Source organism: Lemur catta, chromosome 9 (genome assembly GCF_020740605.2).
Source record: "Lemur catta isolate mLemCat1 chromosome 9, mLemCat1.pri, whole genome shotgun sequence".
NCBI lineage: Eukaryota > Metazoa > Chordata > Mammalia > Primates > Lemuridae > Lemur > Lemur catta.
This window is the reverse complement of record NC_059136.1, coordinates 79724850-79749251: the sequence shown is the minus strand read 5'-3', so window position 1 is coordinate 79749251 and position 24402 is coordinate 79724850. Positions and strand designations below refer to the sequence as shown.

The 24402-nt window shown below is 45.3% G+C and overlaps 1 protein-coding gene across 8 annotated transcripts in view; it reads right to left on the bottom strand.

Annotated features, from left to right (window-relative positions):
* The window catches only part of STAU2 (staufen double-stranded RNA binding protein 2), a 295401-nt gene that overhangs the window by 1829 nt on the left and 269170 nt on the right, over nucleotides 1-24402 (bottom strand). For all 8 annotated transcript variants that reach the window (XM_045561383.1, XM_045561387.1, XM_045561382.1 and 5 more), the window contains one exon: nucleotides 465-553. In XM_045561383.1, the coding sequence (XP_045417339.1) occupies nucleotides 465-553 (89 nt within the window). The remainder of the gene's footprint in view (nucleotides 1-464; nucleotides 554-24402) is intronic.

Sequence of the window (24402 nt, the reverse complement as noted above, 5' to 3'; positions counted from 1 at the left end):
AACTTCTTTTTCTTTTTTCTCTGTTTCGTCCACAACTTAGCAGGAATGTGAGTGAAAACTTCTACCTCTCAAAATGGCTTCGCCACTCAGTGCTCAACAGTATGAAGTGAAAAACAACTTTTACAAGTTTTGCAAGTTATCTACAGTTAACAAAACTCACAGCATTATCTTTTATAAGTTTTGCAAGTATCTATAGTCAACAAAACTCACATAAATACTTCCAACAAAGGCATTAAAATGCAGAAATCATGTTCAATTAGGAAGTTAAAACTTCCACAGACATATAGGAGGATATGACTATATATGCTGTTTTTCATTTACTTATATTTAATTCATAATTGTATTATGAATAGTTTTGTAAGATGTAGATATTGTGTTGATTTTTAACCTTATTATTATCTGTCTTATTTTTCATACAGTTACAAAATTACAAATGTAAGAATACTGACAGAGGATTTACTCACTTTTCAAGAGAACTTTTTTCAATATTCATTGCCCCATCCATTGGATCCAGTCCTTGTTCAGAAAATTGTTTCAAGGCACTTAAAGCTGCCTAAGAAAGAAAACAAACAAGGAGAGCCATTCACTGACCTTACCGTAATGAACAGATAATTGTAAAGAAAGCCGAGATGTAAAGCCTGCCATTTTCATTAGTCTAAATAAATGTGGGGTTTTTTTGCTTCGTTTAGCAAAATTACATCTGAAAGGCGGCATTATCATGAAGTAATGTATATACATGACCAGAACTATGGGGGCTTTATTTTTAGGGAGCAGGTGGAGAAAGGAATCTCCACAAGTTTCATGTCTTATCCTTCTCCAAAATTTTGCAAAATCGTGATTTTTTTCTGCAAAGGTAAAAACACCTCGTACATATGCTTGAAATACTTGAATGATGACTTTGCATCATTTCCCACATTCCTGAAACTATACATTCTCTTCCTTCACATGTGAGGATGTCAGAATTTTCCACCTTGAGTACTCTTTCAAAGTTAGCATACAGGTATCGTTCAATTTCATAGACAGTTTGGCCCCAACTAAGTCACAGCATGTTAGCAGAGAATGGCGGCAGGTCCTTGTGCATACTGACCGGATGGTATGATGGGATCATGAGAGGAGAGGGAAAGAAAGAAAATTCAGGCTCCTCGGGGCGCTGGGGAGGCAGGCCTTGCCGGGGCAGAGCCTCCAGAGGTGTTGATAGGCACACTGTGCGTAGGAAGCTGGAGGGTGTTAACAGGCTGAGAGAGCCCAGCCGGATAGCTGGGAGGCACCAAAAATGCCATGCTGATAAGATCTACATAACTTGTTGACACTCTTGAACACGTTCCAAATTGTTATTTCTTTGAATAAGAATTCGGGTCTTTCCCCCCTCCCCCACACCCCTGCACTGCTAAGCTCGACTGGAAGGGCTTTGTTGAGTCTGAGACAGGTGTGAGCAGTCAGGGTTGTTTTAATCTTGGGGCATCCCGCTGATTCACACTTGGGGCATCTGTATCTTCTCAGTTGCCTTTGAAAAAGAGCTAGCTCTTGCAGTTTCCCAAACTGTTATCTGCCAAGGGCCCCTTTTGGGTAGCTAAGTGCATGATTTCTTTATTCATAATATATTTTGGGGGTTTGATTTTTCAATTAGTAGACTTGTTAGGTTTACAGAAAAATTGAGCGGGTTGTACACAGAGTTCCCATGTACACTGTCTTCCTCCCTTCCCCAAACACAGTTTCCCCAATTATTAACATCTTTCGTTGATAATGTACATTTGTTACAACTGATGAGCAAATGCTGATGATGCCTTATCATTAACTCAAGTACATGGTTTACATTAGGGGTCAATCTTGGTTCTGTCCATCCTGTGGGTTTTGACAAATGCATAATGACACTTACCCACCATTTTACTATCACACAAAATAATTTCCCTGTCCCTAAAATCCTCTGTGCTCCACCAAGTCATTCTTCTCCCCCACCGACCACTGGCAACCACTGATCTTTTTACTGTCTCCACAGTTTTGCCTTTTCCAGAACATCACAGACTAGCTGGAATCACACAGTTTGTTTGGCTTCTTTCACTTAGCAATGTGCATTTGAAGTTCTTCTATGTCTTTTTTGTGAATGAGTTTGATACTCACTTTTATTCCTGAATAGTATCCAACGTCATGGAGGTACCACAATTTGTTTACCCATGCGTTTATTGAGGGACATCTTAATTGTTTCCAGTTTTTGGTGATTATGAATAAAGCTGCTATAAATATCTGTGTGCAAGATTTAGTGTCTAACATTCATCATAATTTTTTCTTTCTTCTCTCTTGGTCTTTCTGAGTGTTGTTGTTGTTGTTGTTGTTTGTTTTTTAAATCACAACTCCAGTATCCAACCGAAAGTCAAAACGTGTCCTTTCTTTTTCTTTAGACTACTCCTTCCTTTTGGGCTCTCTAGGGCAGATGTGCTCAGCTGAATGCCCACGCATGTCTGCAGACCTGGCCTGGGCACCCGTCCCAGCCTCTAGTATCCTCTGTTCTACTTTTTACTTCTATGATCAACTTTTTTTTAGCTTCCACATATGAGTGAGAACATGTGGAGTTTAACTTTCTTTCCTGGCTTATTTCATTTAACATGATGTCCCCCAGGTCCATCCATGTTGCCACAAATGACAGGATTTCATTCTTTTTAATGGCTGGATAGTATTCCATGGTGCACATACACCACATTTTATTTATTCATTCATCTGTTGTATAACCTGCTCTTTCCATTGCGTGTGAGCAGTTTTCCACATTGACAGAAACATTTCAGTAGCATCATTTTTCATGACTCCATGGTACCCTACTGCCTGAATATGCCCTTCTACATCCCTAGTGTTGGACAGTTAGGCCAGTTCTAACTTGTAAGCTGTTATGAACACTGCGCCAAGCTTCCTACTTTGTGTTAAATCTTTGTGCATCATCTCAATACTGTCCTTATGAAAGATTCCTAAAAATTTAATTTCTGGGCCAAAGACAATGCTCATTTTTAAAGATCTTAACGTGAGCTTCCTGTCTGCCCTCAGAGAAGTCGTGTCAGCACCAGCAGTGGGAGGAGGGTGTTTCTCTAGGTGCTTCTGGAATTACCTCTCAGAACCACTTTGTGGGTCATACGAGGAAATCAGTTTGGTCATTTTACGGCCCCGCCTATTTGTAATGTGTTCATCCTGATTATTACTTTATTCACTTGACTTGGCTGTGTCTGAAGTTTTGCTGCTTTCAAAATTAAATTCATCCTCAAAAGAACCAGGTGTGGACAGTCCTCCTCACCCTCCTCCCAAAAGGGAATCCACAGAGGAATTGGACTCTCACTTAGATTTGATTCGGTGAACTCAGAAGGCCTTTCAAGTCCTGACGAGCTCAGACGGCTGCGGTGAGAGCGGCCTGGTGGGCGTGCACGTTCCCGCGGGCCTGTTCCCTCAGCCCGGCTTGTCCCACCTCACATGTGCGCGTGGGCTGCTGCCGGCCCAGCCCACTCACCTGTAGGTGCTGAAGACCAACCCACGCCAGATCTTCTTTCCAGGTATCCCCAGCTTCGTGGGGTGAGCTAATCAACTTAGAGTTCTACTTTGTATATTCAGTAATTTTGAACAAATGATTGGCTATTTTATTCTGATCAGTTAAAATGTGAATTATTGGCAGGAATGCTGATACTTATCAATTTCTTCCCAAATGGACTATTTACAATTTTTTAAATTTTATTATTTTTACTATATATTGACAAATTATGGCGGTGTATATTTGTGGGGTACACAGTGATGCTATGATTTTTTTAATACACTGTGGAATGATTAAAGCAAGCTAACTAACATATGCATCACCTCAAATATTTAACATTTTCTGTGATGAGAACATTTGAAGTTTACTCTCATAGTGACACTGAAATGGGTGGTATTCAATCTTTAGCGATATTCACCACACTGTGCAATAAATCTCAAAAAATAAAATCAAACTTATTCCTTCTGGCTGAGATTTTGTAGCCTTGGACTATCATCTCCACATTCCCCCAGCCCTCAGCCTTTGTGACCACCATCATACTCTCTGCTTCTAAGAGCTGAATTGTTTTAGATCTCACGTATGAGTGAGAACATGCATTATTTGTCTTTCTGTGTTTGGCTTATTTCAGTTAGCGTAATGTTCTCCAATTCCATGTTATCACAAATGACAAATTTCCTTCTTGTTTAAGGCTGAATAGTATTCCATTGTGTATATACACCACATTTTCTTTATCCATTCATCTGGCCATAGACACTTTGGTTCATTCCATATCTGGGCTATTGTGAATAGTGCTGCAATGAACATCGTAGTGCAGATATCTCTTCAACATGCTCATCTCCTTTCCTTTAAATACATACCCACTAGTGGGATCACTGGATCCCAAATGGACTACAACAGAAGGCTACTGAGTGCCAGGAAATTAACGTGTGCAATGTGATATTGCTGAATGAGACTCCTGAGAGCTCCAGCGATTCCCGGTCCTGTTTTATTCCCAACAAAGCCAAAACAGCAACTGAAAACGAATTTTTCAGAAAACTAAAAAAACAAATCATGTATTGGCTAATTGTAGCCTGTTTTCTCTAGCTGCCTTGGGAACACTTGGTTCCCAGTGTGTCCTGAATACCAGAAACCAAGTGACCCACTTCACCCAGTCCCAGACCCAGGCCACCTGGCCTCTTCCATCCCAAGAGAGATGCTCACGTGAGAAGGTCAGGTCTTGGTGAGCAGGTTCGGTGTTGTAGCTCTTGCAAAATCTCCTGAATGACTTTATCAACATGCCAGGCACGTCCCCTGTGCACTGTCAAAATGATTGTCAGCACTCAAAGAATGTCCCACAGGCTGGAAAGGCGGTGTGTTCTTTCACTGAATGCCATGAACGGATGTTCAGAATTCTTGCGTGGCTGCTTCCCTCCGAAGGTATGCTTACAGGTTTCCAAATAACATTCTCTTATCTAGCTGATGAGATAATTCAACCCACATCTTATTGATAACCCTGAACACAATAGCTTATGAAAGGACTTCTTTCCAATTTATAAAAGGCAACGAAGACGATTTATCTTAACCTCTGCGAACAGTCACGGCTCCCATTTGATGAGCACCACTCCACCATGGTCCTGGGACGTTTACCTGCATGACGTCAGGTGTGTTATCATAGCCCTGCAAGGTAGCTCCTACCCATAAGGAAACAGAGGCCCAGGGAATTCAGTAACCTACGAGAGGTCACACAGCTAATGAAGTGGCAGAGCAGAGATCTGAACCCAGCTGACATTCTTGGTCACATCTCTGTTTCCTTCAAACTTAAAACCTCTCACATTCTGCCTACCCAATTTCAGCATAGCTTCTTTCAATATCATTATTTTACTCGGTCTATTAATTATTTCCCATAATAATTACTCTATGTAAGCTCATAAAGTTATCTCCATTTCCTAGAAAAGAGATTGATTATCTTGTGGGGATCACACAGCTTCCCGTCTGCGGCCCTCTCCCAGCCCTGGATCGACTTCCAAGGTTTCACTCGGCACTTCGGTAACACCTACAATGTTGGCTAAAACTGAATGACTAGAGTAATTACTCTGACGCTTAGAATTACCTGATGACCACAGAGGAGATGACTGGATTCCCCATTTCTTAGCACTCTGAGGGTTACGGGTCTCGCTTCCTTTCCTTGCCTATCTTCACCATTTTTCTGAAAAGACTTTTTTATTTCTTACCTTCTGTGGTTCCTAGCAGGAGGAAGAAACAAGCTCCAGAGTTTTGCTGGGCTTGTGGGATGTAGCATACTGCAATGAGAAGCAGTGTTGGGATTGCAAAGATGAAGGGGACAGAGAATGAAGATGAAGGCTTTTTTTTTTTGGAGACAGGGTCTCTCTCTGTCACCCAGGCTGGAGTGCAGTGGCATAATCATAGCTCACTGCAGCCTTGAACTCCTGGGCTCAAGTGATTGATCATCCTATCCCCATCTCTTGAATAGCAAGGGAGAGGGTCTTGCTGTGTTGCCCAGGCTAATCTCAAACTTCTGACCTCAAACAATCTTTCTGCCTCTGCCTCTCAAAGTGCTGGGATTACAGGTGTGAGCCACTGGGCCTGGTCGAGGGCAAAGCTTCCGACTATGATGTATGGATGGGGATGCGCTCAGTATGCTCAGGAAAGCAGAGTGGGCAGGGCCCACTGGCCAGGTGCCCCCCAGGGCACTGACGAAGCACCCACCCTTGGGGTAGCTGCCTTCCCCAATGTCATGGGCAGCTTAACAGAGGAATGGGGGGTCTCCTCCTCCCACAATTCATCACCCCCTGTTTTCCTAGAAAGGACACTTTACAGATTAAAGAATTCCATGGAAGGAGATGGGTTTGCTTCTCTTTCTACAGCACAATGCCCGAAATACCCACATTGCATTTAGCAAGACCCAATTATATACTGAAGTCAACAAGCGAGTGAGCCTTTGCTATCAGATCAATTATTTCAAAGCACAACATATAACACAGTGGCTTTGCGAACAAATACTAAAATTTAACAGTCCACAAAAATGTTTTACTCTGCACGTCCAAACCTGCCCAGAAAATGGTAAAATCAACAAAATCCTGATGTTTAAACTACACCAACTAAATAAATTGTTAACTTACTAGATGCCAGTTGCCATAAAAAAATCAAAGTATATTATAAATATGCTACGCAGTATTAAAAGACACTTTGGAGTGAGGGAAAAATCAAATAACCTTCATCTGGGAAGATGTACTTGAAGCCTGATTAAAAAGCAAGTTCTAAACTTTCTATTTACTAAGCGGGTAAATAGATAACAAGATGTTCAGATCCTACTCTCTGTAGTTCACCCTTTCAGCGTGGACAATTTACTTTGTGATAAATATAAACTAATTCTGGAGAGTCGTGGGAAGCAGGCAAATCCAAGTTCCTTAATGAGGAACATCCTGAGTGATGCTTAAAACCCAAGTTGTGTAACTTCCCACACACTGTGGATTAGAGAATTTCAAAGATACACTAACATAAGTACCCAGAACCCTACATAAGTCTCTGGGCATAAACAAATAGACAACTAAATGATTTCATTTCCAACGTCAGAAAATGTTTTCCTAGCAAATCAAAACAAACACGCTCAGCATCCATTTGTATGTTATTGCAGCCTATCAACTGGACTCTTAAACTTCAGCTTTATGACAATTAGCATGTTCTGAGATTTTAAAAAAGAAAAGAAAAGGTGCAGCCCAGGCAATAAATGTAGCTTCATTTGAAGCAGAAGAATTAAAGAAAGTATTCCTTATTCCTGTCTTTTCAGCTCAACACTGATACCCATTTTCGTGTGTGTGTGTCCCTTAGAGGAAAGCATTGCATAGATACACAGAAATACTTTTGTCCCCCAAAGATTTTACAACTGTTTTGTGAGTAAAGCCTCACAGGTTCTAGAACAGATGTCGCTACCATTTCATGTGTGGCTTGTTTTGTGCGTAGTTATAGCAATGCCAGAAACATGATGCCAATAGGATACTTCTCATGCCTAGTTGTTGATCTTGGTTTGCGTGTGTGTGCGTGTGTGTGTGTCCATAGACTGTAGGTGACTCTTTCCAGTTATTTCTGCAACGTCTAACTTCCCTCTTGTCAATTAGCAATTTGTAAATAGTGTGGAAACCAGTGCCCATTCTCCTGCTTCCTTCTGCAGAGATTAAACAATTTGTAACAACAACATAGCAGCATTAAGCCTTTCGCTGAGAGCCAACAGCAGTCTTCATTAGCAAAATGTGGATTTTCACTCACCCCCTCATGGCATGCAGTTCTTTGTGGCATCTTTGAACACGATACCCAAAGGGTCCTTTTATTTCCTTTTCTTTCCATTTCACACTTTCCCTACTGACTTGATAGCCTCATTCCCAGAAATAAACAGGCTGTTCCCATTAAAGTCAATGGTAACCATACATGTCTGAATATAGCCTTCATTTTTCAAGTGTTCAAGGTTTATTTTGTTTTGCCTTTTTTCCCTATAGGGCTTGCTCATGTTGAATTCTTCCTGGGAGCAGCTCTGCCTGCTAGAATCACCTCAGAATGCACACAGCAGCCACATAGGCATGGACTTAAATCAGTCTCCTTTCATAAGGAAATGACAGGCGTGGAATGCAACACGTTTACCTGCATTTGAGGATTCTCCTAATTTCTCATCCCACCACTCTCTGATACTGATTCAATATGAAATCCTTTAAATAACTGAAACACTAGAAGTTTCTTCAATAAGCTTGAAGGTCTATTGCCCAAAGAATGTGAATTTTAATGTTTTTAAGTTATCCTTTTCTTGCTTGGAAAGGTCTATAATTAAATGCCATGTCTCTCTTTAAATAAAATAAGAGAACTCAAGAAGAGACCCATGTTTCTAAACTTTGTCACGTTACCATAGGCTCTTCAGTCTATTACATTTCAGATGAATCAATGGTACGACTTTTTTTAAAAGATGAAAAAAGGATGATGCCGAGCTTCAATTAACCCACCTGCTGCCCTGCTTTCTAATAATTTCATTATAGCCTTCATTATAGCCTCACGCTTCCACAACCCTATTAGTCGAGGTAATTTCCATGAAATTGGTACTTTATAAAATAATCTACCCTTGGAACAAAGGACTGCCGTCCTGCTAACGTGATAGCTACTCATTGTGAAAAAGCTATGGGGGTAGGTGGTCAGAGAGACAGGCAGATTTTAGACAGTTGCCTAAAGCAAAGAACAGGTATTTTGACTCTAAAATCTGGGGAATTAATACAAAATTGAGCACTGAAACTACAGACTTAGCCACGGCCTTTATTTCTGCGGTCAGGCTCACAGTGATGGCTAATCCGTGTAGCTGCTGGCCTTGGCAACAATACAGAGCTGAGTTTAAAGCAGGATTGACTGTGCTGAGGAACGTTGTCAGTGGTTAGAACAAACTTGGGCAGCAGCATCCTCACCACCATGTCTTCCTCTAACCATACTTTCTGTTTTCCCAACATTATTCCATTTCAAATTCCTGTTTTGTCCTTTATTTCATTATTTTTGATTCAACACCGAGGTCCCATTGTCATGGGGTTTACAGGGACAGGGTGTCAGGCACATCAGCGTGAGGCCCGTGTGGCAGGCGGAATGACGGCCCCCCACGATGGCCACGTCCTAATCCTCAGAATCTGTGATCATGCTGCGTCGCACGGCAAAAGGGATCTTGTACATGAGATTAAAAACGAACGCTGAGATGGGAGTGGATCCAGGTGGGTCCACTCTGATCACACAAGTTCTTAAAATCAGAGACCCTTTCCTGGCTCTGCTCAGACAGAAAGATGTGACAGGGGAAGGTGGTTGAGAGATGCAATGTTGTTGGCTTTGAAGCTGGAGAAAGGGGGGAATGAGTCAAGGAATGTGGGTGGCCTCTGAAAGCTGAAAGAGGGAAGGAGACAGAGTCCCCTAGAGCCTCCAAAAAGGAACTGCTGACAACTTGATTTTAGCCCAGTGAGACCCCTGTCTGATCTCTAGCCTACAGAACTCTAAGATAGTACATTTGTGTTGCTTTAAGCCATTAGGTCTGTGGTAGTTTGTTAAGGCAGCAAGAGAGATACACTCTCCCCCCCATCTGGACAAGGAAGGGAAAGTGCTTGGCATTGGGAGTCTATAAGGACTGGAATAAAATTCCAGCTCTACTGCAGACCCGCTGTGTGTCCTTATGCAAGTCACTTTACCTCTCTGAGCCTCTTCTTCATCATCTGTAAATTAGAGACTGAAACAGCTAATGTATCAGATTATTTGAGAGGTTAATGCCTTGACCATAGTGATGTCTAGTAAATGAGGGCTGTTACTGCACATCTTTTTCTCCTTTGCTCTCTCTTGAGTCCAACATCCAGTCATAAAATTCTTTATAGTCCCTTTCTCTCTCCATGTTAAATTCGGTTTTCCTTTATACTTCTCTTCCTTCCTTTAGCCCATTGCTCACTCTTTGGTCTTCCCAAGAGAACCCTATCCTTAAGCCTCCTTCTTAATTAAAAGCCATCATAACTCCTAGAATCACATTCCATATCTTCGGCCTGGCATTCAAGGCCCCCATCCGCCAGCCCCATTCCACCTCCAACCTCATTCACTTTCAGTCCAATACAGCGTGTTTCCCGGAGTGTGATCCACAACCCAGCTGCCCAGTCCCCGGCCTCAGGAACACCCGGCAGATGTCCACATCACCAACAAGCTCCCTGGCCAGCTGGTCTGGAGATGCACCAACAGTTAGGAAACCTGCCTGCACGGACCTTCCGCCCTGGGTGGGCTGGCCTGCCTGTCTGCGGGAGACGCCCAGGCTTCCCCACCTCCACACCTGCGCTTCTGCGGCAGTTTCTGCTCCTCAAGGTGGTTCCCCAACTCCCAGCCTGTCTCCCACCCTGGGTTCCCAACAGCTCCTGCCACTTGCCTCACTGGACCGTGAGTCATCTTCTATGTGTTCACATCTTTCTCCTGGGCCGCCCTGGGCTGGTGGGGCCATGGCCCTCTTTGAAATCACCATGGTGTGTTTATAGACCATCCTTAAGGAATATCCTTTGATTGATTACCCATCCACTGCTGTCTGAAGCTCCCCCAGACAGGCAGGTGCTCGTGGACACGTTTCTGGTCTCCGTTTTCTCTCCATTCTCAGAGCCAGCGTCTTGCCCTCATTTGCTTTCTCCGTGGCATGGGGTCCTTCAAAGTTTCTCTCCTCTGACACACCCCCAGCCCCCACCCATGAACTCTGCAGCCAAATGCCACGGGGTAAACAATCCTGGGGAAGTAGGGTAGGGCTGCATCTGTCCATCTGAGGGAAGGTTCTCCTGCACCATAAGTTACCTCCAAGGAGGACAGATAATAGCTACTGTCTCTCTGAGACGTCGGTCATTTAGGCTTTGGCTTCTGTCATCTCTGAGGTCCGAGACGAGCGCTCTGCCCGCCCCAGGCCCGCCTGAGGTCTGCAAAGGAGGGGCCTGGGGACCCTGCCCAGGAGGACCTTCGCACACCCTGAAGCAGAGGGCCAGAGGGGAGCCCCTGCCACCTGAGGGGAGCCTGGCTCTGCAGCCGTCACGGCTGGATTCTGCTCAGACCCCCACCGCTCGGAAGGTCCCTTTGGGATTTCTTGGTCCTTGGTGTCCTGCTCCAAAAAGACCGCAAAGCATTCCTGCTGAACACGGCCACACACTGCTCTGTCGATGTGGGAATTCCGTTTGGGCTTGAGTACGTAACTGAGAAAACCTTACACTGCAGTTATTTCGTAATTTTTGCTGCACTTAGTATATTCCTAGATTACATGTGGGGGCTTGGGGAGGAGTGGTGGTCAAACAAGATAATCTTTAAAGTTCTGTTGAATTCTGAATATTTGGTTTCATTGAAATAGAGGCCCCAGCATAAAAGACGGTAAAGGCAGGTGACTTGTCAGTTCTCTCAGTGACAGGGACACGCGGCGACCCCAAGGTTGCTCCCGGTGGCCGTCCAGGTGGTGGAGTACAGCAGGGAGGGAGCCAGAAAGGACCCTCACCTCCACCCCAAATACGTCTCCTTAACCTGTTCACCTGGCTTTACACATGTATATTTGTGTATTTATTTCTTTAACTTTTAAAAATAAAAGTTCTAAACATTCACAGAAGTACAAAAAATAATATACTGAAGCCCCCATCACTCAGATGAAGAAGTATCAGTATTTTGCCAATCTTGTTTCATGCATCTTACTCCAGGGCTTTTCTGTAGCAGCAGACAGATACATGCCATGATCACACCTAACAACGGCACCGATAAATCCTTTGTGTCATCATAATACCCACGTTAAAATTCCCTGATAGTCACAAAGATGTCTTTTAAAGTTGGTGTTTGAATCTGCATCCCAGCAGCTCAGTAGTGTATCTGACTGATGAGCTTTTAAGACCTAGGAGTCCTGCGGTGGGCGGAATTATGGCCCCCAAAGATGTCCATGTCCTAATCCACAGTACCTGTGACTATGGTACTTTATATGGCAAAAGGGACTTTGCAGACGGGATTAAGTTGAGGACCTTGAGACGGGACGATTGGCCTGGACATCTAGGTGGGCCCAGCCTGTCACCTGCAGCTTACGATGAGAGACCCCTCCCCAGCTGCGGTCAGAGACGGAACTGCGATGACGGAACGAGGGTCAGAGGATGTGTCTTTACTGGCTCTGAATATGGGGGAAGGTCGTGAGCCAGGGAAGGTGGTGGCTTCTACCAGCTGGAAAAGGCAAAGGAACAGAGTCTTCCCTGCAGCATCCAGAAGGAACACATCCCTGCTGACACCCCGAGGTTAGCCCATGGGGGACGTCTGACCTACAGAACTGCAAGATAACACATTTGTGTTGTTTTAAGTCACCACACTTGTGGCACTTTGTTACCCCAGACACAGAAAATGAATACAAGTCCCTTAAAGGGGTACTGAAAGTCACACTGAGGTGAGAATGTTGGATGCCAGGTTCTGTCCTGGGATCAGGCTGGTGTTGGCCCAGGGAGGGGTGAGGGCGGCCTGCCTGCCAGGCCTGGGGAGAGGGGCTGGGGCCTGAGAAGGGGCTCCAGGGAGGCCTCCCCTGATGGGTCCCCCTAGATAAGCCCACTCCCCCCACCCCAGCAGGTCACATAGGCTTGTTTATTCCCCTCAGAGCACTTGTCACAATCTGTCATTATTTCCTTGAGGGAGGGGCCCGGTCTGTCTGACTCACTGCTGGGCACGGTCCTGCACTCAGCAGATATTTATTGACAAGCAGGCACCGCGCTAGGCACTAGGAAAACTAAGACCAACATACACAGTCGCTGCCCTTGCACAGCGTGCCTTCCAGCAGGGAGAACAGCACGCAGGTGACGGCCGTAGAACAAGATGACTGTGTGAAGAAAGACTATACAACAGTGTCACCAAGAAGGGGCGCTCAGGTCTCCCTGGAGAAAATGGAGGTGTTGTGGGGAGGCGGCGCTTGGGTGAGACTCGGACGAGGGAGGGGTGTTCTCGGAGGGGGGGGGGGGGCGCTGCAGGGCACAGCCCTGCAGAGGGGCGGGGGCTGGGAGGCGAGGGGGACTTGAGGAACGCAGTGTCCTGGGCAAGGCTGGACCAAGGCCAAGGGGTGGAAGCCGCAGGCAGATGGATTTGGGCTCAAAACAGGAAGGCACCTGTGTCCAGCGAGGGCGCAGTGGACACTGTGGTAAGACTGGGTGACGCCCGCTGCCTGGAGCCCCCTGTCGGATGCTCTTGACTTGCAGGCCCTCTGGTGCTCAGACGTAGGCCTGCTCCCAGGGACAGGGCCACACAGGTGAAGGGCACCAGCACATGTGCAATGTGAGAAGGGTTACTGGAGATGCGACGTTAAAACTACCTGACGTGCTATGAGCACGGATGGCAGGTGAAAGCTACGTTCCCACGGTTCGGGGGAAATGTTTGGATCTGAGCTGCACCACTGGCCACGTGATAAAGCGTCTATGCCTTGCTGCTCCGTTTGGAAGACTGAATCAGCAAAACCATCCTATCACAGGGACTAACCGACGGGTGTTCGTAGACTTCCCAGCGGGTTCTGCCATATACAATGTTGTGCTGGGGAATGTTTAGCACCCGACTCTCTGGGGAGAAAAATCCCCAGGTGGAGCATCTGTTTATACCTGGCCAAGCTGAAGCCTGCAAGGTAACCTTCATGAACGCACAGCTGGGAAGATGTGTACACAGTCGGCCACTGGGAGCTGGCAGGAAGTGCCCTCACACGCCATTGCACGCCAGTGCCAAGCACCATCTCCGGCTCCCTGAATCCCACTTGGAGACCGGACAGCAAAGTGGTTAAGAGCCCAGCATTTGCAGCTGAACAAACCTGGGCTCTGCCTCTTACTAGTCATATGACCTTGGGCAAGTACAAATCTCAGTTATGAGGTAATACAGCACCTCGTGCTGATGAAGCACATGCTCTGCTCTAAGGACTTTCCATTTCTTAACTTGTTTAATCTTCACAGTAACCACAACAAGCAGGCTCGACTCTCATCAGCAGTGGAAGATGAGGATACCGAGACAGAGGAAGTAATTTGTGGGAGGCCACATGGCTTGTTCCTGGTAGATCTGGAATTTGGACCTAGACAGCCTGGCTCTGGAGCCAACTTCTGAACTACTAGATTGCACCATCTCCCGACCCAGTGAGATGATGTATCGTCTGGGCACGAGCCACACCAAGTCATGGAGCCCTGCAGGAGCAAAGGTCTGGGTGCAGGATCTGTGAATAAGGGAATTGGCTGCTTCAAATTCTTCCCTGAGCTCGCAAGGCTAGATTTACTTGCCTTCTGGGATCCCCTGCCCTCTTGCTTTTCCTCCTACTTCAGCTCTTCTCAGTCTTGTGCGCTGCTGGCTTTTCCTTCTTCCTGATTTTCAAAGTCCATTCTTGGGCCTCTTATCTTCTCTCTCAATATTTCCCCCTTAGATCATTTCATTGAGGCTGATGGCTTAAATTCCTTATAAATACCGATGGCCCCAAATCCCTATCTTTAGCCTTGCCTCCTGCCCCAGAGCTCACATACCCAACTGCCTAGTGGATTTCTCCACTTAGATGTTGAATAAACATCTCAAACCTGCGCCAAACTGCACTCAGGATTCCATCCCCAAATCCATCCTCCCCAGGAAACTGCGCCCCCATTCCACCAGTTGCTCAGACAAGAACCTGGGAACCAGCCTCACTTGCTTCCTTTCTCTCTCGCTTCCCATTTCTTTGAAATGTGTCCAGAATCTAGTTCTCACCACCTGCTCTAGCCCAAGCCACTATCTTCTCTCAGGGACACTCAGGCTGTACCTTCCTGGCTTGTCTCCCTTGTCCACACCCACCCACCCAAAGCCTCTCCTTTGCATATATCAAGAGTGACATTTTTGAACCACCCCCCAACTCCTGAATACCCTACGTGACCCACGGCTGCAGGCTCCGGACGCTCCCCGGCCCATGGTCTTCAGCACGTCAGCCTCTGGCCTCTCCTTAGAACTCCCCGCGTCCACACCTGTCTCCAGGGCTTTCCTGTGCTTTCCCTTAGACCAGAGACGCCCTTCTCCCGGTCTTCACGTGGCTTGCTCCCCCATTTCATCCAGGTCTCTGCTCCAGCGTTGCCTTCTCAGGACCCCTACCTGGGTCAGAAGGAGGCAGCACACCACCCCGCTTCTATCCTGACGTTCTTGCATCTCCTCACTCTGCCTGCTTTCAGAAAACTTTTATTAAATTGTATTGCCCCCTAAAATTTTATGATATATTTACCCACTAACTTGTTTATTATCTGTGTCTCCCATTAGAATGTAAGTTCCACGAGGGCAGAAATTTATCTGTTTCACTCATTGCTGAATACTCAATTTCTAGAATACTAGACCCTCGATAAACACTTACAGGTTCAATGTTCAAGAATATCTAGCTACCTCAAAGCCACCTCTTTTATATAGTTTTATTAATTCTCAGAAGTTCCCTATAGAAATTAGGGAGGAAATTATTTCCCCCATTTCTTGAAACCGGGAAGTAACAATTCATTTGATGTGTGAAGACTGATTATTCATCTGGAGTAAGTAGCTACTAAATGTCGGTCTTTCAAAGGATATAAGTTAAGTATCACAATAGGTCTCCAGTGTGGGTGTTCTCATGTACTGTAAATTTATTGTATGCCAGTTATATTATTTCAACATTGGAAAAAAACTTTATTGGCATTAACTTTAATTTTTTCTAGAAAATCTTTATTTTTTTAAACTAATACAAGCGTAAAGTCACTGTAAATTTCAAGAAATAAACTGTATCTTCTTTTTCTAGTTACTAAAAGACAAGCACATCACTAGTAATACCACACTTGGTCTGGTAATTTTTAGAAACTCCATTAAGCATAATGTTTAAAGTCTATACTTAAATAACTAGTTCAAAAGAAAAGCTAGTATCTTAATTTCTGCAAAACATCTTCATTTGAGACAGTACAATCATACAAAGAGATTTACTCTGTTTGAATAATATGGTCACAAATGGTCCCCTTCACCTACCTCTACCCCCAAATGAGAAGAAATTTAGTATACTTTTGGGGATATGAGTTAGGCCTGCCAAATATTTCTGCAAAAAATTCTCCTAAATTGTTTCTAGAAACTGCTAGTACTCTAAGAGGGTTGACACATTCTAATATATCCAAACATAGTTTTTTTCTAATTGCTTGGCTGCAAATGAAAATGTCAGGTTAAAGGTATAAGAATTTATTCCACGATCAGTGATGGAATCCTAATCCATCTTAAGCTGCACACATGACAACTGGCACTTCCTAACTTGTATTAAGAGACAGAGAATTTTTTTTTTTGCCTGAGGGTACATTCCCTTTCAAAAGCAGAATATTTTTCTTTCTTTGCTTTGTAAAGATGTCATGCTAAACTCCACTCTTGATGGTTAATATTTTAAGGGGGCAAGATAGAAGAAGGAATATGTGATAGATTTATAAATTTGGGGCAAAATGTAGCACAAGGCATTCCAATATGCAATTTCAAATCAAAACCTTAACTTGGGCAAGAGACATTATATCAACCAACAGCATTCTTTAGAAATGCCTGACATTCAATTGGATAGAGTTATATATTGAAATAGATTGTAGGCATATTGCGAATGTTTTTCCTCTAGCATCTGGTAGTATCAAAGCCCAGGAGGAAAAGAAGGTAACCATGCCAGAATTTAAAAGCTGCCTCTTTGGATAAATATGTGGAAAGGATATGAATTAAGTTATCAAAAAGCTAGAAGAATTTGCTGAAAGTGGGAGGAGGGGTGGTGGTTTCTAAAAGCAATAAGCTATTTGGAATTTGGCAGCATGCAACTTAGTGCTTTGTGTAGCTAGTAGTATTAGCCAAATAAGGATAAAATGAGATTTTAAAGGAGGAAAATTAATGATTGAGTACAAGCATAAAAAGCAACAAGGCAATATCCTGATTTATAAAAGTAAGTAGTATCTGAAACGCAATATGGGATGAGCCCCATGGGAAATCAGGCATCTTCTCTATGAAGTCTTTTTATATTTGAAAAAGAATCCTGACTTGTGATTTCTGTGCCCTGGATACCAGCCAAGGTAAGCTCACTGCTAAACAAACACCCCAGAATCTCAATGTTCATGGAAAGCCCAACTGGGTGTTCCTGGGCAGTGGACTCTGGTCAATCAAGGACCCAGACCCCTTCTGTCTTGTGACTCTGCCCTCCCCTAAGCTAGCATTATGGTCCTCGCCATTTAGCCAATGGAACAGTAAATAAAGTGGAAGATAGTGCATCGGAGGATAATATGAATGAAGACTGAAAGCCCTCATATTCCACCAGCCAAATCTGGTGACACAGCCATGCCTAACTCCATCGGGTGTTGGGTAGTCTAGTTGTGAGTTGAGAATTCCAAGGAAGCAGGTGTGAGTAATTAGTCTCTACCGCAAGTGGTACCATGGCATTGTATTCACTTGCAGAAGAATCTCTGTATCTGCCTCCTCACACTAAATTGTAAGTTCCTAAAATAGGGCAGAGGTGGGTCTTGTTTGTCTTGGTGTCTGTAGCACTAACAGATGTGGCTGCCTAGCTCACAAAGCCCGGCAGGGTGACCTGGAGATGTTAAGACTGGTGTTCTGTGCTCTACTAATACAAAGAAATGCCTGGATTTTTCTCCCTTCCTCAAGATGGCCTCTCTACAAAGAAATTTTCAGAAGACGCAGGGACCACATGCTAATAGTGGGTAAGGGGCACCTGCTTTGTTAATTCTCATTGCATCTCCAAGCTGGGAGAAGCCTTCAGAGGAGGAAGTGCTCATACCCTTCACCTGTAGAAGGAGCTCCTAGCGGGGGAGGTTGGGTTCCTGGAAGACAAAGGACAGGGTGGAGGGTTTCTAGTGACCTCCAACCTTAAGAATAAAGAGAACCAAAATTGAACCAGACTTCCTTATTAACCAAGAAAGTAGTCAGAAGTTATAGGTGCGTGAGCAGGAATATAGTACTTTAGAACAATCTGGAACCTTATTCGGACTCCATTTTGTTTCACTTAAAACAGGGACAGCCTCAGGGACAAGAAAAAAGGGTTTCTGCAGACTGTGCACCCACTTTGCAGTGGGCTGGTGTAAGATGAATCCAGCAGTCTCTTATTCATCCTTTTAACCAAGTTACTAAACAAAACAAAAACCAAAATTGCAAAACAAAAAGAAAGCCTGCACACACACAAAACAAAATTTTCAGACTCATTTGTTTTTTTAAAACAAAATTACCATAGAAGAAGAATTGATAAATTGGATCTCATCAGGATTACAAGCTTTCGCTCCCTGAAAGACCCTGTAAGAGGATGAAAATACAAGCTACGACACGGAGATATTTGTAGGCCACGTATCTGCCAGAGGGCCGGTATCTAGAATAGGTAAAGAACTCTCAAAACTCAACAGTAGAAAACAAACAGCCCAATTCAAAAACGGGCAAAGGACATGGCGAGACATTTCCCCGCAGAGGCTTTCCCGCCGGCCGTGCGCACAGGAAACGACGCGTGACACGACTCGCCGCGGACATCACGCTGCACAGCTATTCAAACAGCCGGAATAAAAGCAGCGACAACACCTAATGCCAGCGGAGATTCTGAGAAACTGGATCTCTCATACGTTTCTGAAGGAAACGTAAACTGGTTCAGTCACTCTGAAAAAACAGTTTGGCAATTTCATAAAAAATGAAACACACACTTTCCGTGCAACCCAGCTATCACACTGCTGGGCATTTATCCCTGAGAAATGACCATGTATGTCCATGTAAAAACCTGTTCGGAGCAGCTTTATCTGTAACAGTAAAAGAAAACTAGAAACAAGCAATAGCTCCCACAATAGGCGAGTGGTTAAACAAACCGGGGTGTATCCACACCGTGGGATACTACTCAGCAATAAACAGGAACAAGCTATTGCCACACACAACGATCTGGATGGACTTCAGGGGTCTTAGGCCGAGTGAATAAAAGTCAGTCTCACAGAGTCACACACTATTCTGATTCCATTTACAGAACAGGCTCCTGATGACAAACGCATGAGAGGGAGAACAGACTAGTGGTTGCCAAGGGCTAGGGATGCGGGGAAGCAGGGGGCAGGGTGAGACTGGAAAGGGACCACACGAGGGAGAGCTATGTGGGGACAGAAGAGTTCTGTATCCTGACTTCTGCAGTGACTGCACGAACCTACACATGTGATACAACAGGACAGAACTATGACACACATGTCCTGCGAATATGGAGATCCTGTTTTGGACCTTGTCCAACAGGTCTGTAAAGTGTAACCACTGGGGGAAGCTGGTTTGGAGTGCACGGGACCTCTCTGTATGACTTTTACAACTTCCTGTGACTCCATTTCTAAAAAGAAAATTAAAAACAAGAACAAAATTAGAATTGTGCTTTTGGAAAACATGTATTTTTAATTTTAAAATTAATCGGTCTCATGGTAAAATGTTTTAAAATGTTTAAATGTGAAAGATAAGTCCCCTATGTTGTCTTACTCTTCAATCAACTCCAATCCCATGCCACAGAGGTAACGACTATTAACAGTTTGGTATGCATCTTTCCAGGCATTTTATTTGTTATATTCATATATCTATACATATATGGACTTTTTGGTTTTTTTCTCAAATGGAATCACTACACTTATTCTTCTGCAACTTGCTTTTTTTTTTTTCAGTGTAATAATAATACATCCTGGACAGCTTTTCAAAAATGCCACCATAAATAGTTCTATCTCATTCTTTTTAATAGCTGCATAGTATTCCACTGTCTGGCTGTACCATAATTGATTTAATTAGTCCCTTAATAATAGACATTTAGATTTGTATCGAGATCTTACAAATAATTCTGCAATGGATGTTTCTCTACATAATTTTTTCTTTCTTTAGAGACAGGGTCTTCCTCTGTTGCCTAGGCTGGAATGCAGTGGCACATTATAGCTCACTGAGGCCTAGAATTCCTGTGCTCAAGTGATCCTCCTGCCTTGGCTTCCTGAGTTGCTGGAACTATAGGCACTAGCCACCATGCCTGGCTGATTTTTCTATTTTTTGTAGAGATGGGATCTGGCTATGTTGCCCAGGCTGCAGTGCAGTGGCAAGATCATAGCTCACGGCAGCCTTGAACTCCTGGCCTCAAGCATCCTGCCTTGGCCTTCCAAGTAGCTGGGATGACAGGCATGAGCCACCATGCCTGGCCCCTCTACATACATTTTGTGCAAATACTACAACTATAAGACAAATATAAAATTTTGATAGATACTATCAAATTGCTTTCTAGAAAAAGTTGTAAGAAGCTGTGGGTAAAAGAGTCTTTCAAGAGAACAGGACAGCAGTTGCATCACCACGGCCTGGAAGGGAAGGGGCGCTAGGGAGACCCCGCTGGCTGGGAGGGGGACCTCCTCAAAGAACCACTGTGCCTCCCAGCTCCACTTGGGAGGCCACGCTGATTGGAAGCTAGCAGTCATTCTCCTGTTTCCTCCCACCTGCAGGTGGCTAGATGACAGTTCAGCCCCAGCTGGAAATATGGGAGAATGCATCTTACCACCCTCTGGGAAATGTGAGCAGGGTAGGTCTTCCCTCTCAAGACACACTGGGACATTCCCATGAGCTCAAACACTGGCTAGGGCATCTCGTGGTAGAATTTTCAGCCAATGTCTTCCAACTTCTCTTCTTCATTCCCACCACAGATCTATTCCCAGCATAATTCCAGATGGACCTTACCCTGGACTAGCCCAGGTGCAAAGTGTGCCTTCCCAAGGAGCACCCTGAGCAAAATTCTAAAACAGGCCTGCTGTAAACTACATCGTCTCCCTCCCCACTGCAGGCATTAATGAGCTTGCTTGGGTTTTTTTGTTTGTTTGTTTTTTGCTTGTTTGTTTTTTGCTGGTTTTTGTTTGTTTGTTTGTTTGTTTGTTTGAGACAGGTCTGTCTATATTGCCCAGGCTGGACTCGAACCCCTGCTCAAGGGATCCTCTATCCTCAGCTTCTCTAGTCACTGGGATTACAGGTGGGAGCCACTGCCAGGTCATCAGAGAGTTTTAAACTAGAGAAAGTACAAGTTGGCAAAGTCACATTGGCTTACAGGAATTCATGGATGTAGGGACCACTTGGGGAAAGAAGGATACAGGATTTTTACTTTGCTAAAAGGAGACACAGGCCTTCAAAGGGTTGAGAGACGCTGACTTGGCCCTGCTCCCACAGTTTACTTGGGAACTTGTGTCTCAGAGAGGTCATGTGACTTGTCTGAGACCACAGAACTGGGACATGAGCCCCCTGGCCTTGAACCCAGATTCTGTGTCCCAGGTCAGAGGTAGTGGGCAGAGCAAGGACAGTCTGGCAGGAGGACGGCTACGGGGCTGTGTTCGCTCAACACTTCAGGGACGCACGCGTGCCGGGGCTGCGGGAACACAGATGAAGGGAGCCGGTCCCCACAGCAGGTGCTCCAGGCCAGTGGGGTGCTCAGAAAGGTTGGTGACCCACCAACAGTGTGGGCAGCATGCTCTGAGGAGGGACTGGCACCCTGGCAGCAGGGGCTGGGAAGACTTCCTGGGCGAGGGGCACCCCGAGCTTTCCTAAAGGATGAGCCAGGGAAGTGGCCGCCAGGGCGTGGGAGAAAGGCCCCGGGACAGGGCCCAGCGCGGCCAAGGTCCCGGGTGGGGAGAAGCAGCTCCTTTCTGCGCAGGGAGCCACCAGCGCCCTGTCCCTGCAGGAGCTGCAGGAAGCAAGAGTCAGGCTGCATTCATCTGCTTGGGCCGCTGTCACAAAATCCCCCCGACAGGGCGACTGAAACACCACCAATTTATCCTCTCACAGTTCTGGAGGCTGGAAGTGCAAGATGAAGGTGTGGGCAGGGCTGGTTTCCCTCCTTGGCTGCCTTCTTGCTGGGTCTTCTCATGGTCCTCCCACCCCTGGCGTGCACCCTCTATGTCCTAATCTCTTCTTCTTATAAGGACACCAGGTTGGATTAGGGACCACCCTTAACACCTCATTTCCACTTAACGACCTCTTTAAAGGTAGCTCCAAATATTGTCACATTCTGAGGGACTGGAGGCTAGGGCTTCCGCGGATGAATTTTGGGGTGGTGGGGGGCACAATTCAGCTCATAACAAGGGCCTTCCTGCCATTTCAAGGGGCACGGACCCCAGCCATGAGTGAACTTGAACCAGGGCAGCGGCCTGCTGTGTTTTGGAAGGAGCTGTCTGCCCTGCGGCTGGGCGGCACTGCGGAGACCGGCCAGGAGGCACCCAGGACAGACGATGCTTCCTCTTCCCAGCTACTTTCATCTTTCTGCAGCTTTTACACCACTGACACCCCTGGTTGTTATGACCGCTTTCTCCAGCTCACTCTCTGGACCCGTGAGGCCCAGGATTGGGGGAGGGTGGAGAAGCCTTTCCCGGGTCCCCTTCCTGCACCTGTCTGAGACTCTCTCTGGCAGGAGGAGCTCTGCAGGGCTCCTGCCTGGACCCAGCCTGCTGGGCACCTTCCAAGTCGCACAGCCTTGGGCAAGGGCAGAGGCCATGCCGAGGCTCCTGGAAGCACGGGGGTGGGCAACAGATGACATCCGCACCCACCCATCAGGGTTAACATTAGGTGCATGGATTTCGGGGCTCTACGAATTTAGACAAAAATAGATTATACTTTTATCCATATTAACATGTAACAGGAGCTTACTTCTTTAGGCAAAATATTAGAAATATTGTAAATATATTAGAAATAAAGTTGTTAAACTAACTGCTAGAACTTTTCAGCCAGTCTAAAAGAAACACATTTATTACTACAGCAAAAATTTATTTTAAAAATATTTTTATAATTGTGTGTCCGTGTAACTTTGGGAAACCTTATGTATCTTTATTTTATGGAGTTTAAAACTGTTCTTCTGTGAAGAGGTTCCCGGGTTTCATCAGATTGCCAGCAGGGTCTGTGGCTCAGAAAAGATGAAAAAATCCCTGTTTATCCAAAGCCACGAATGACATGAGGTGGAGTCCAAGGAGAGAAAACTGCAAACCCATTTTACCCTCTAATGATAAATAAGACATGTGGGGCCAGGACTTCAGAGAAGTTAAGCTGCTTCTGAGCAATTAGAAAGTTCAGGGCTTCAAAATGGAGTACAGATATGGTTGTTGGTGACAACCATTGTTTGACTTTTATTAGCCTTTTGAACACAAGTCACACGTCTGAAAACTCGTGTTATATAATGCTGATCATCTCAAGGACCTCCCTGCCTTCCATCTCGGATGCGTTTATTTAAAGCCTAGTCATGTATGTTACACCGGGAGAAGGCGAGGGAGGGAGGGATTTGACTGAAGTCACACAAGCGTGTGTTCTGTTTTTGCTCCAAGCTGACTAGATGCTTCTATTGTTATGCATCGAGACACCACAGGGTGTGGTGGCCCTAAAGGGGATGGTGAGGCAAGAAGGTGACGGCATTTGTAGTTACCAGCCACCCTCCTGCTCATCTAAAATGTTTGTGTACACACACCCTGGTGCCAGCACACAAGGATGTGAGACCGGGCCCAGGAGGAAACCGGCCTCGCAAACACCAGAGGACCCAGTTCTCCACGTGTCAGTCCCTCACACTGCCTGCCGGACAAAGCCTGTGCTTGGCGGGCGTCTTACCACCTTTCCCTCCTAAATCAACTGAATAAATGTGATCCTCGAACAGGGCCTTCTCATTTCCAGCAGCTCTTTCATAATCTGGGGCTTTCTGCTTTTCTGAGATGTTGTCTTGGCTCATCCCACTCGAACCTACGGCCGTCAGCTCCTTTAATAGGGGTGTCTATAAAGAACTGCCCTAAAATATGCTTTTCCAGCGTACTTAATGTCTTTCCAATTAGATCCAGATGTGAAAAGCTGAAGGAACAGTTCTCAGGACTGGACAAGATGACATAAATCTTGCAGCTGACAGAGATCCCACTGAGCTCAGTTGGGGAAACTCACAGAGAACTTGTTTGGGGCCAGGAAAGCGGCTGGGTATAAAGACAGATGTGTACACTCTGATGCAAAAAAATATGTTAAGAGAGAGAAAATGTTCCTCTAACACAGTGCCTACAAACAGGGCTGGAGGCACGAGGCGGGTGGCGCGAGCTCCCCCGCCCCACGCACACAGCTAGATCAAAGGAGGTGATTGAAAAGGCTTTGGGAGAGAACAGACCGACTCAGCGATGCTTCCTGGTTTCCTTAATTGCTCTTCTCGGGGAGAGGAAGGTGGGCACTCCTGACAGACCTTTGCTGGAAGAGAACAAGGGCTGTTTGTGCAGCTGAGGGGTTTGGCTTTTATTTTTTTTAATGATCAGGTTTTGTACACTTTCCAGAAAGTTCCTTTTAAAAATAGTATATTCTTCGTCCTCTTCTCCAGATGCTAGGAAGTGCAGGTTCAACCCAAAACGTGTCTATTTCAAAGGGACACAAAAACCCAGGGCTGGAGTTAAAGGAGTTTGGTGGCA